Raw genomic sequence first — 13,766 nt, 5'->3', positions numbered from 1 at the left:
ATATATATATATATATAATTGAAGATAATAAGATACTCTTAGGTCAGCAGCATCATTTCTCAGCCAGAGGCCTGATTTTCACCAAATCCTTAGTGGAGAAGTGCATGTAACCCAGAGTAAGTCACACTTTACATATTTAGTGGACAGGCTTTGCCGCCATCTAGTGGCGACAGGTCAGATTTCACTCAGGCAAAAAAAAAGAAAAGAAAAAAGGACACGGTCATTACGATCACTGCGCTGAAAAAAGTAGTTCTCATGCTGTTTTGATGAGTCAACCTTTTATTCAACAGCCATTCATTGACATTTTCATTAGATTCATAATATTCTGTTTGAAAAAATCTACTACGTATAAGTGATGATGTCTCGTGAAAACTGGTGAAACATTGGAGAAAAGTAAAATGTAAGCGTAATAATTTCCACAAGTGAAAAGGCCTATAACTACTCAATGAGCGGCAACGCTCCACTGCGGCCTTTCCCTCAAAACTGAATCACCTGTGCTAATCTATTTTAAATTTTAAGCTGTGCTTAAAGAAGCATATCGCAGCAAAGGTGAGTACACAACTGTTATCAAAGATTAGACGGCATATTTTGACGCTACAACTCGTGTGTGAATCGGCTTTCTTCGCTAGCTCTAAATTTAGTTGAAATGATGGCGAGTGAACGTTAAATTCTGCTCGGTTGTGAGTTGCCAATTTAGCAAACCTAGCTAATTAGCAGATCACTCTGCTAATACTGTCCCCACAGTTCTGTAATGTTAGGTATTGCGATTACCCAATTAAACTGGCTAACGTTAACGCTAGTTTGTTAGTGTCTTATGTTCTGCTAAGGGAAAAAAAAAGAAGTGATTTTGTTCTGTGATGGTATGCTAGCTAAGTTTTGCACCACGTGTGTTGGCGGCTGGCGCCATAGTCTGCATGTGGAGCAGTGGAGATTACATGTGCTAATGTTACATTTGTATCCAAGAACATTAACTTACTATAATGTAAAGAAATTTGATCACCAACCAAAAAACAATTATTTCAACCCAAAACTATTTACATTGTAAAACATGACAGAGCTAAAATGCGCAAGCTGAAGGAAAAAAGAATTGCATTCTAAATCATAGTCTTACTAAACTAAAGTGACATTTTTAATTTGAACTAGTGCAGATACATTTGATCACGTTCAACAGCAAATGGTGCTGAAGCGCGAGTGCATTCATAGGAAAAACACTTGGTTAACTCAGAAAAAGTACTGGGGAGACATAATATGGACATATAATATAAGAAATATGGATCATAAGCGGACACAAAAATAAAATCGTAATAATAATTAAAAGATTAAAATAATTTAGTAATGATACAAATCTAAAAATAATAAATATAGTAGGGATGTGGGGATGGCTTAACAGTTAATATCTTACCTCTTTTTTCCAATTGCTTTTGACTATTTTCTAGAGTATGATGTTTTAATCACTTATCGGATATCACTTTGGTGTTTTGGTGGTTTGAGAAGCTTCACATGACATCAGGATTTGGGTATTTGCACATTATATTTAAAAAAAAAAAAAAACAGGAAGTTGGTGTGAACTTGTGTATTGAACGCAACCTTTATAAGGACTGATCTGAGGTAGACTAAGAAAAATCCTGTCGTAGAATATTAACAGTTTGTCTTCAATACAAGGCTCATAACTTTGCACTAAAGTTAGCATAATTCTTTTCCATCAGCTACACCATTTAAGACGGTCTGAAAATGACGGGTCGGGCACGAGCAAGATCAAGAGGCCGAGCACGCGGCCAAGAGACCGGGCCGCCTGGAGTGGTAAGAGAAGCTGCTCTTCATTCTAGTCCCACTGTGTCAGGGCACAACAAAACAGCATCTCTTGGTTTTATGTATTTCTGTCGTAGTTTAATGTATATTACAGGTTTAATATGGTTCTATAAGTAGACATGGAGATTGAGAATATTGGTAGGGGAAATGTCTGTTTATATTATTTAATAAGACCAATACTAGCCTTTTAGTGCTGTCAAATACCAACATTTTACCTGTTTTTAAAAATGACTACTGAACAAAATGTAGCATAGCAACAATATTGTCACCAAAGACCTTGTTTTCATGTTTGCAAATTGCAAATGATCAAATTGAGATTTGCCATATGTAGTTCAATTCAGTGTCCTGGAAAATAATTTAAACTTAAAAGAATGTGAACCCACAAGGACTTGTATTTGCATGTTCGGGTCTAAAAGAAAATGGCTCACAATGGAAATATTGAAAATTTTCACTTGAAAGGATAGATGATTTTTCCTCCCCACTTACTCCCACCGCATTACCAAAGCCCCACTTGGAAACACCTGAGCAGACCTAATTCTAAAAATGCATGAGCTGAGTCATGCCTAACACAGTCTCATCAATGTTTTTGAAGAGCCAGGCTCGAGAGGCTCCAACAGTGCCTGTCCCACCCGCTGAGGGGGAGCTGGTTGGTAGAGGAAGACAGAAAACTGCTCCAGGAGCCGTTTCTACAGAAGGTACAGTCTTATCCTAAATGTATTTAATGCAGAATTATTTTTTTCTAATCAGGGAGGGGGACTTTATTATTCAGCTACAGTAACTTGGTGGATTTAATTCTGTTTAGTTCCATTCAGATGAAGAATACCTACATGGCTGTGGTCTATCCTGGTGCTCGGGAGCCAGAGTACTGTAGGTTTTCTATCCTGCCAGGTAGTTCATTGCAGTTAACTGCATTCACCTGGAATCCCAGGTGTAGATCAGTCCATTTTATTAAACGGCTGTAATGAAAACCTGCTGAGCTCTGGGTCCAGAGGGCCAGCAGTGAAAACCACTGCTATATGGTATTCCTGTGGTCAAGAAATTCATGATATTTTGTTGTCAAAGACAGTTCAATGAATATTTGTTAACATGAACAACTCTCAAAGCTGGTAATTAAGACAACAAAAGGCTTTTTCACATGGGACTAGTATTATGTGGGGACCTCACGTAATTAATGAATAACCTCCCGACATCTGCGTTTCATGAGATGCATTTGCATGCAATAATGAATTTGCTGGTGTCCCAGATAAAACTCGTCAGTTTGTGGTTTAGCAAAGTAAAACTTGAATTTTGTTCTGAAAATATATTCAAAACCTTTATAGATTCTACTGCTGTCTTCATTGTTCATGACAGGAGGAGACAGAAATTATGCATGTAGAAGTAAAAGAAATTGCACAGCATAAACATTTATGGCTAAAAGTACCAAGATTTTAATTCACACAGGACTAATCTTATCAGGGGACCATCACACAAATACAGTGGGTAATTTGGGCTGGAATTATTGCTACACAAATTACAGACATGGCAGATTGGCACAGGATAATTATCACCAGTCTCCGCAATTATCACTGGACATCCTAAGGTAATACTAGTCCCTTGTGAATAGGGATTAAGACACAAAACTGACAGCTGTCAAAGTGTAAAGCTGCTGCTTCACAATCTATTGTAGGAGACTAATTATGTGGCACCTCAGGGTTTTTAGACCCAAATTAGTTCATTTTTATATTGGTGTTGTCACTGTATTCACAAATTTTGTGCTTAATTATATCTTTAGTTATCTTTGTCAGCACCAATTTTTATGTAATTTAAGAGTAGATAATCCTACCCAGTAACCACAGCATACCCACCCTGTTTCCAAGCATGGGGAAATGAGAGCAGCTTGCACACTGTAAATGAACACAAAAAATATTTTTTTTTTTTTTTTTTTGTATTGATCCATGTATGTTGATCTGTTGCCTCTGACATATAACTACCTTGTCTGTGAGTTTGGAAACTGTGTGTGGACTGGGTAAGATGCAAATGAATTGCCCTTTTTGAGATCAGTAAAGTTGTCTGAATCAGCCTGGTGCAAAAAATAATTATTTACAAATTGTGCTCTAGTGTAACAAGTGTCTACGCACCTGTGTTACACCTCCTCAGGATTGTGAAGAGTGCAAACTACTCCTACTCTCAGCCACTCTGGTTCTAACACAGGATGTTGCATTCAGAATTAGCATTTTGAATCACAATGTAAGAAACTGAAACTGATAGTCTTGTTTTGTTTTTATTAGCTGTTCTACAGATCTCAGCTGGCTTTCAGCAGGTGAAGCTAGGAGAAAGAGGTGGACGCCGCCGTGATTTTCATGATGCAGGAGTTAACACCAGGCAGGCTATGGAGCATGTCAAGGAATCAAAAACTGGTCTGTCAACATTTAAAGAATTCACATACAGTATTACAGTGTACATGTGGTGTTATCGTTGGTAGAGAGAATTAAATAATTCTTGACCACTTTGTATGTACTTCTTCAGGTAGCACTGGCTCTGCCATTCAGCTGAGCGCCAACTTCTTCCGCATCCTGTCCCGCCCCCAGTGGGCTCTCTACCAGTACCATGTGGACTTCAAGCCCCCGATGGAGGCTCGCCGCCTGCGTTCTGCCCTCCTCTATCAACACGATGAAGTACTGGGCTCAGCACGCAGCTTTGATGGAGCCATACTCTTCTTGCCTAACAAATTGCACAACAAGGTACTCTGGGTTGGAAAGTGTGTCCCTGTTGTTAAAAGTCTAAATTAACTTTTTAATTGGTAGCACAAAAACCAGCAAAAATGTAGCCGTGGTGAGGTCGTGTTTACGATGACGGCTAAATGCACACGAAGACTGATGTGCAGTGAATATAAATCTGCAGTTACAACAAAGTTAATTTGAAACTTGAAATTTAATTTCATGTGAATTTCTCAGCCAAGGCGGGCGACAAGTCTTGCTAAAGTGGCCTGCCTTGGCTAGAAAGCACTGTGGGAAATGCTGGTCAGTGATATAGTGACGGGGTGGGCAATGAGCACCATAAAGTTTGGCTGTGATTGGTCAGTTTGCATACTCCACCAGACACTTGTGCAAACAATCATTTGGAGGTCCTATTCTCATTTAGTTGGGTAGTAAAATTGTGAATTTGGCTGGTGAATTTTGCAATCTAACAGCCAGTGTTGAAGTTAATTTCCTGCCCTGCACTGAAATGTTGTTCACTCGTGTTTAGGAGACCGTGCTACACAGTGAGACCCGGCATGGAGAGAAGGTCCAGATAACAGTTACCCTGACAAATGAACTGCCACCCACTTCACCAGTGTGTCTTCAGTTTTACAACATCATCTTTAGAAGGTCAGTTTTCCAGTTGACAGGGCCTTCACAGGTCTGGATAGTCTTGGAAATGTTGTGAACAATTTTCAGGTCTTTAATTAAAAGTATTGAACAACACAGTCAAGTTGGAAAAAGGCTTCCACATTGCAAATTGCTGGATGCCAAGATAGATGTGCACATCAGTAACTTTTTTTTAACGTTTTAAATCTATAGTGATAACTGTAAAACAGTGGAAAAAGTCAAGTGATAATGTCATAAACTTAGAAAATGTTCCCATTTTGTGGTTTGCATGCTACCTTCTCTGGCTACATTAGCTAGCCTCTGACGGGATGCTTTTTAACACTGGAAAAGTGTGAAAAAAATGGATCTGATTGACAGGGCTTGAAAAGTTAAGGAATTGCAGTAAAATCTGGGGGGGGGGATTTGTTCAGTTCTAATAGGCTACACATTGTATTAGCATTGAAGACCTGTTGTTAGTTCACATATAGTAATATTTGTCTCCAGTTGTGGTGTGATATATCCTAGTTGAAAGTACTGCTTGGGATTGAAAGTGAGGTGTAATCGATGGGCAAGTGGAGTTGTGGTATGGGAGGTTTTAGAGTGGCCTCTGTTCCAGAAATCAGGTCTATAATACAACTTTACTTGTTCAGGATCTTGAGAATGCTCAACATGCAGCAGATTGGACGCAACTACTACAGCCCCAGTGATCCTCTCAACATCCCACAGCACAGGTACGTTTCACCTGCTTCACCACTGTTTCTTCTGTATCGCTTAGTTATCCTGAATGTCAGTGTTGCAGTACAGGGCAGGAAAGTGACTTTAGTCCACAAGCCAGTGGCTAGTAAATCCCACAATTTGATGCTTTCCTGTCAATGAAATGGCACCTCCAAATAATTGCTTATCATTAGTATATTTAAGATTGATTTTCATGACAGACCCCCCTCCTCCTACACACACTTCATCAGTGTCAGATGAGAGATTCACTGCTTCCCAAATTGGAAAACTATAATTGCAGGGGAAAACTATTTACATACGTTTCAAAGAATAATAAATATCAGAAATAAACTGAAAAACATGTTATACTTGTCTGGGTGCAGTCCCATTCCTTTAAATTACGCACTCTATAGGATAATGCACCGACCAGACTGAGCCCAGTGAACTTTGCACATATTGTTTCCCAGGTTGACCATCTGGCCAGGCTTTACCACCACCATCCTGCAGTACGAGTCGAGCATCATGCTGTGCACTGACGTGAGCCACAAGGTGCTGCGTAGTGAGACTGTCCTCGACTTTATGGCCAACCTGAGGCAGCGCTGTGGGAATCAGCGCTTCCCTGAGGCCTGCGCCAAGGAGCTTGTTGGACTCATAGTCCTCACCAAGTAAGATCCACATGTCACCTGTGCTGTCATACCGTTGGTGCACATAAGCGCTTTGGCTAACTATTCAGAAGTTTTCCATCATTTGAATAATCGTTTACAAAAGCAGCTCTGTTAAATGGGCTAAAAGTGCTGTTTTATCAGTCAACAAATAACTATTAAAATACTACTTGTCCATATACAACAATTTTGAATCATGAGGTTCACAATTCAGTGTGTAAAAGCTTTTTCCCCTCACTCGTGTTTCATTAGTTACATGAAATGCAACACCTTGGGCCACGCCACACTGATCCGTCGGGGAAACGGACAGAATTATTGACGTATAGATTTCTGTCCGTTGGTTTGTTTTGGAACGTCAACATGGCGGATGAGGCAGAAGAACAGGAAGGCTTTGCTCATAACGGAGCTACTTCATAGAAAAAAAGACACCGACTATACAGTATAAATTAAATAAGAAACTGACCCTGAAAACCTACAGTCATCCCAACGTTATACCAGGCTTTCTCCGTTTTATTTTTATTTTGGTCATAGCGGTGTCTGTTTTGGAAAAATAGGATGGACATCTGACAGATCAAATTGTTTTTAGCGAAGATTTGACAGTAAACATTCAGATATAAGTAGGTTCACCACACACTACTGTAGACTAACTTGCTTTAATCTTTTATTTTTGTGAAGCTCGGCAAGTAAAACATTGAAGAGCAAACAACGCGTTTCGCATCTGCTTCCTCAGGTTTGCTCTTGAAGATTAAAGCAAGTTAGTGTACGCTGTGTCCAATGAACCTACTTATATGGACGTTGCTCATTCCTGCGATCACCAGCACCTTCGAAGAAATGCACGGCTGTGCAGAGGACACATATATAGTTTGGTATTGTAATTAAAGTTCACTGAAGTTAACTGCCTTTCCCCACGCATCGAAGCTCGGAGTACTAGATACATTTTTATCATTACATCCCTAATAACGTGTCTGTTTTTATCATCTCTAGCTTCTTTTAATCTTCATGTAGTTGTGTTACGATTGTACAGAACACTAGAAATTAATTTAGTTATAATCTTCACTTCGCCTACAAGGTCAAAATTAACTTGTCGCTCTTCCCTTTCCTTAGGTACAACAACAAAACCTACAGGATTGATGACATTGCGTGGGATCACACTCCCAACAACACATTCAAGAGGGGAGATGCTGAAGTTTCCTTCAAGAGCTACTACAAGACTGTAGGTTTCCTACTCTGAACACGTGCATTGCTGTAATTGTGGGAAGGCGTTTGATATTAAGTATCTTACATATTTTTTCATAAATTGGTATTCAGCATAGTCTGAATAAAATCTTAATTGCAGTATTACTGCACATGACGATGAGAGGAGTATTTGCTGCTCCCTAGAGGTTGAATGTTGTATCATTCTGCACTGGAATAATCATGTATGTCTTCAGCAATATGGCCTGGACATCAGTGATGGGAACCAGGTGCTGTTGGTCAGCAATGTGAAGAGGATGGGTCCTTCTGGTGGTCCTCCTCCTGGCCCAGCCATGCTCATCCCAGAGTTCTGCTACCTTACAGGTTACCAGCTCATTCAGGCAGCACTTGACTCCATACTCGCATTTAACACATTTTCAATATTTGTTTGAAGAATATGCTTGAAGTGATAGGTAAAGAAATTAGAGCCCGGGTGAGGAGGTAGAATGGTTTTTTTGGTTGTTGTTTTTTTGGAGCATTTCACTGTCATTTGTCTTACTAGAATTTTAGACAAGGCTTACTCACTAATCTGGGTGTATGAATGTCCACTTTGGTGAACTGTATTGATTTTAGTGGGAGCCATCATATATTAAATTTAAAGTGAAAGTCAATGTTTTCCACAGGCTTGACTGATAAGATGCGTGCTGACTTCAACATCATGAAGGACTTGTCCACCCACACCAGACTGACCCCAGAGCAGAGAGAGGGACGACTCACCAGATTTGTCACTAACATCCAAAAGTTGGTGATATTCAGATGTTTCCATGGACTCATCAGTTAACCTTGTTTAAGGCTGTAATTGTCTTAATCTTGGGCTATATTAAAATTGAAGACGCTAGGTGAAATTTGCAAACCAAGCTTTGATATGAAAAATCTGCCTTCAAGTTTCAGTATATTCAACTTTTGTACTATTGGTCAAATGTTAACAAAATGGACTCTAACAACAAGTAAGGCCACCTAATCCTCATCTCAATCCTCAACTTTTCTGACGGCACCTAAAGGCAGCATAATCTCAGGCTCTGATTTCAATCCTGAAAATGATTTTGTAGGAATGCCGAAGCACAAGCGGAGTTGGATACCTGGGGACTAAACTTTGATAAGCAGCTCCTGAACCTGAGCGGCAGAGTTCTCCCAGGGGAGAGGATTTTCCAGGGATCGAGATCGGTATAATATGCTCGTCGTTACATACATTTTGCTGTGTATGGTGTTGTGGTTGGTAGGGTGTTGGTGGACATAATTTGAATTTTGTTTGTCACCTAGTACGAGTATAACCCCTGGGCGGCTGACTGGTCTAAGGAGATGCGTGGGGTGCCTCTGATCAGCTCCCCTCCACTGGAGAACTGGCTGATGTTCTACACCCGTCGCAACGCCAACGAAGCCCAGTCCCTCCTGCAGACCCTCAACAAGGTCTCAGGTCCACTCGGCCTCCGTGTACAGAGGGCCATCATGTGAGTTGTAGCGCCAGCACATTGTACCGTATAATAAAATGTATAGGGTTTCTGCACCACCCTGTGGTAGGAGCAGACAGTTACGGCCATAAAGATTAGAATTGTTGAGAAGCATTAACAGGGTTCACACAGAGGCTTAAAATCCTTAAGTTGCTTGAATTTTGAGTGGGTATTTTCAAGGTCAGGAAAGCAATTGATTTTGTGAGGATGATCATTGTCAGTAAAGAAATCTGTCCAGATACCAGGCTGTCTGCAGGTTGTGAAAGTTTTAAAATGTCATGTCTTAAATTGTCAGATTGACAGTATGATGCATGTTTTTAACACCAAAAGCAAGACATTATAAAGGAGTTATTTGAATTTTTAATTTTCATCTATAGTCAGTTAAAATATCCCTGACTACTGCTTTCTGCTTTTGCTTGAATGGTATTTTGTTGAAATGGTATTTTTCACATTTTGCAATCCTGTGCAATGTAATATATACAAGAATCAGCTTTTGCAAAACTGAAGACTTTGCCAAATCACAATATTTGATGTCATTCTGATTGTCACCCATATGATTTCAAGTTTACATTTGAAAATATGGCTGGTTCTCCTTTCATACAGGGTGGAGTATGAGGATCATCAGGAGTCTCTCCTTAGAGCCATGCAGCACAACGTTGGACAACACACACAGATGGTTAGTCACTGAAGATACAATGGCACCAGTGGGGCAAATTCATCCCAAGCTCGTCACCTCCACCCAATCGACATTTTGACATGTCTGTGAATCGTATTTAAACCTCTATTTTTGTTAGACTTCACTGTTTAAGTGTACAATAAAAATAACTTTGGCATAAATACAGGCTGGTAGCATCGCTAGTGCATTAGCTGTTCCTCGCAAGTACCTGGCTGGCTTGTGTGTGCATCCAGTGTTCTTCGAGTCATTGAGATGCGAGTTGTTGCTCTTCCTTAGGTGGTGGTGGTCCTCCCCAGCAACAGGAAGGACAAGTACGACAGCGTTAAGAAGTACCTCTGCGTGGACTGCCCCACTCCCAGCCAGTGTGTGGTGTCGCGCACCCTCAGCCGGCCCCAGGCGCTCATGACTGTGGCTACCAAAATCGCTCTCCAGATGGCCTGCAAGATGGGAGGAGAGCTATGGAGCGTGGAGATCCCTGTAAGACACTTTGGCACAAGATTTCCACTTTGTGAATAGGAAAGATTTTAATTTCATGCAGAGAAGTTGAATACTATGTTGAATCAGGGGGTTACATCTGTCCAAGTGTTTTTAATTTGAAGATGCTGCTTGTTACGTTTTGTAGGAGTAATAATAAATAATAGCACTTTTCTTAAAGTAAAAAAGTAAAGTTAAAAGTAAAAGATATAGGGAGAAGATAAAAACAGGAAATCAAAAGTGGATGAAATGCATAAAATGGAAGGTTAGAAAAAAAAACGATTAAAAGGTTGGCAAAAACAATTGCATACTGTAAATATGCATTTTAAGAAGTGACGATACTGAATTAGCTTGCTGAACATCCTCAGGCATTTTGTTGCAGGGGAGACCTGATGGCAAGATCTAAAAGAGGCTTAATACCTGTATACATTTAAAAGAAAATCAACATTTGCTCTTGGGTATTAAGATAAAGATTAAGTTGATTTTTTTGTTTTAACAGTTTTAATAAAATATTGAACCAATCCAAATTAGTTTGGTTTTAATATTAGCTAGACAAATGAGCACAAATTGCAATGTTCATGTTTCCTTTATTTCAGAACTGGAGCGCAGTTATCCAAGATATCTACATCCAAGTTTGACAAATCAATCTGCCACCTGTGTTAGAGGAGTTAACTGGATGTGGATTAGCAAAATAATTTTAACCTGCTTGCATCATAGTAGGCTGGATGAATTAAGTGGTGTATGAGGAACTGGGCCCAGCAAAGCATATTGAACACCAACCAAAATTCATATCCAGTCACCAAGTTAGGTTTGGAATAAGGAAGAAGTCTTAAAATAGAAAATGTTTAAGAACCCTGGTTGTTTGAACTGGCAAATGACACTATGCTGCTAACTCATCCCTCATTTTTGTGCAGCTCAAGCAGCTGATGATTGTGGGCATCGACTGCTACCATGACAGTGCTGCTGGAAAGAGGTCCATCGGAGCTCTAGTGGCCAGTCTGAACCAGGGCATGACCAGGTTGGTGTCTACAATCTGAATCATGTGGCACTTGACATCTCAACTGGTTTCTTGACACATCTGCATTAACGTTATTCATTAGCGTTGAGCTGAGCCCCTGGTCTTGGATTTCATGCATTAGTAAAAGTTGTAACATGCAGTTGTGTAACATGTCTTGTACATATCTTGTTGAAAAGGTGGTTCTCAAAGTGTGTGCTGCAGAGCAGAGGACAGGAAATCATGGACGGACTGAAGATGGCCTTAATTGGCAAGTATTTTATTTTTTTCTTATTCTTTTTAACCGACTCAAGGTATGCTTTTATCTCCTCGGCATAACAGTCATGGGGTTGATATTTGTTTTCCAGGCGCACTGAAAGACTATCTGAAGTTCAACAACTGCCTGCCTTCACGCATCATCGTGTACAGAGACGGAGTGGGAGACGGCATGCTGCAGAGTGTGGTCAGCTATGAGGTTCCCCAGATCATGGAATCCATCAAGTCCATGGGTCATGACTATGTGTGAGTTTTGCAAGCCCAGAGTTTATGCCTTTGATAAGCACTTCAAATCTGCAGCCTACAGAAGGGCTGCTGTTGTGCTTTCAAGGCCCAATCCATAGGGTGTGCATCTGAACAAAACTTTTTTTTTTTTACTTGGTGAAAAATTGTTAGCTTGTTTGAGACATCATTTGACTAAACGTGTTTTATTAGTTTTTGATAAATGATGAAACAGAAGTGTTCTTGGTAGTGGACTCAGACTTTTGGACCCCACTGTGTTTTCATCTTAGGCCCAAGTTAACAGTGGTGGTGGTGAAGAAGCGCATCAGCTCCAGGTTCTTCGCCCACATCAATGGCAAAGTGTCCAACCCTCCCCCAGGAACCATCGTCGACACGGAGGTCACCCGACCAGAGTGGTACGCTCGTTACTCCGGGACGTCTCGCGCAAAGCAGTGTTTTGTTGTTTTTTTTTGTCCCGTACCAAAGTAGTAATCTGTTACTCTGCGACCTTCGATCCCCAGGTATGACTTCTACATCGTGAGCCAGGCTGTTCGCATGGGAAGCGTCTCCCCGACCCACTACAACGTGGTGTACGACACCAGCGGACTGAAGCCCGATCATATGCAGAGGCTTACCTACAAAATGTGCCACATGTATTACAACTGGCAGGTAGGCTGCAGCTTTCACTCTCTCCCACAAAGCTTCTCTGATTTGAAATCAATATATTGAAATGTTTGGGTTTCATAAAGTCATAAAGTTTCATAGTCATAAAGTTCCTCTTCAGGAGGAAGTTGACAAGTTGATCATTTCTAGGTCTTAAGAGCATGGAAATTGCGGTCTGCAATTAACAAAGTCTGGCAGTGTACTGAAAAATGTTCACCTCTAATACATGACAACACATTTTATGAAGTTGGAGGCCACTGCCATTTAATTTATTATGATATTTTTTTTTTTTTAACTATGAAGGTATTGTAGCTCTAGCAGCACACACATAATATTGAATACAATGAAAATCATCCAGTCCAGTACAGATGTAACAGTCTAGGAGTATGGAATTTTGACATTGAAACTGCAGGAACGCAGGTCAAACATAATTTTTTTTAAATTTTCATAATTTTCTCTATCTTTCTATTTCAGGGGATCATCAGAGTGCCTGCACCCTGCCAGTATGCCCACAAGTTGGCCTTCCTTGTGGGTCAGAGCATCCATAGAGAGCCCAACACGCACCTGGATGACTACCTCTTCTACCTGTAAGGACTGACATGCATTTTGTTTGAGTCTAAGTTACTTTGTAAAAAAAAGTTGTCTTCAGGATAGGTGACAAAATAAGTTGTGTTTAGACACTGTTAAGGGTTTGTTTGCATTCGTAGTGACGACTTATGTCATATATTAATTTAAGTTTATTTAAGCTATGCTGTTCCAAAAAGTTTATAATGCATGGTCAAACAATAGCACATTTGCTATAAAAACCATGTGCCCAAATATACACTTCCTCCATTTTGGAAGAGACTGTTGAGGTTTGTAAAACGTCTCGAGATGCTGCATCTGTCCAGCTGATCCGATCATTTCCTGAAATAAGAGATGCTGTTAAAGAAGAGACGAACTTTGAAATGCATGTCTGGAAAAATAATATATTTGAGAAATAGTGTGGGAAAGGAAACTCAATGCTCAGAAGATGGTGCTCTAGGACCAAGAAACATGGTGTTGAAGTGTTAAGTTACCTGGGGTTTTGTTCACAAAAGGGTTATGCACAAAAAATGTGCACAACAAAAAATAGCAAAAACTGAAAATTGCTCTTGCTGTCAAACGTTTTTCTGACTTTGTGGTAAGTCAAAAGCCCAAACTATATATATATATATTTTTTTATCAGTAGCCAAGGTTTAACTGCCTTATTCTTATTTATTCTTTGAAATTTGGGTTGTACAAATCAGC

The 13,766-nt window shown here is 40.1% G+C and overlaps 1 protein-coding gene across 8 annotated transcripts; it reads left to right on the top strand.

Annotated features, from left to right (window-relative positions):
* The first annotated feature begins 1,731 nt into the window (after positions 1-1,731).
* piwil1 (piwi-like RNA-mediated gene silencing 1) lies at positions 1,732-13,088 on the top strand. 8 transcript variants are annotated; one of them, XM_071927821.2, is made up of 20 exons: positions 1,732-1,797; positions 2,417-2,504; positions 4,077-4,205; positions 4,315-4,529; positions 5,035-5,156; positions 5,786-5,866; positions 6,317-6,514; positions 7,616-7,724; positions 7,942-8,068; positions 8,368-8,485; positions 8,794-8,908; positions 9,005-9,192; positions 9,796-9,868; positions 10,145-10,345; positions 11,257-11,360; positions 11,537-11,607; positions 11,705-11,858; positions 12,125-12,250; positions 12,356-12,503; positions 12,972-13,088. In XM_071927821.2, exons 1-20 carry the CDS (start codon positions 1,732-1,734, stop codon positions 13,086-13,088), a joined length of 2,550 nt encoding a protein of 849 aa, XP_071783922.1. The 8 variants fall into 8 exon arrangements, with proteins under 8 accessions (XP_071783922.1, XP_071783920.1, XP_071783921.1 ...); XM_071927819.2 differs by having other exon boundaries at positions 2,408-2,504; positions 4,077-4,209; positions 4,319-4,529; XM_071927820.2 differs by having other exon boundaries at positions 1,732-1,800; positions 4,077-4,209; positions 4,319-4,529.
* Positions 13,089-13,766: the final 678 nt, after the last annotated feature.

Source organism: Centroberyx gerrardi, chromosome 8, assembly GCF_048128805.1.
Source record: "Centroberyx gerrardi isolate f3 chromosome 8, fCenGer3.hap1.cur.20231027, whole genome shotgun sequence".
NCBI lineage: Eukaryota > Metazoa > Chordata > Actinopteri > Beryciformes > Berycidae > Centroberyx > Centroberyx gerrardi.
Note: the sequence above shows the minus strand (reverse complement) of the source record. Positions and strands in the feature narration are given on the sequence as shown.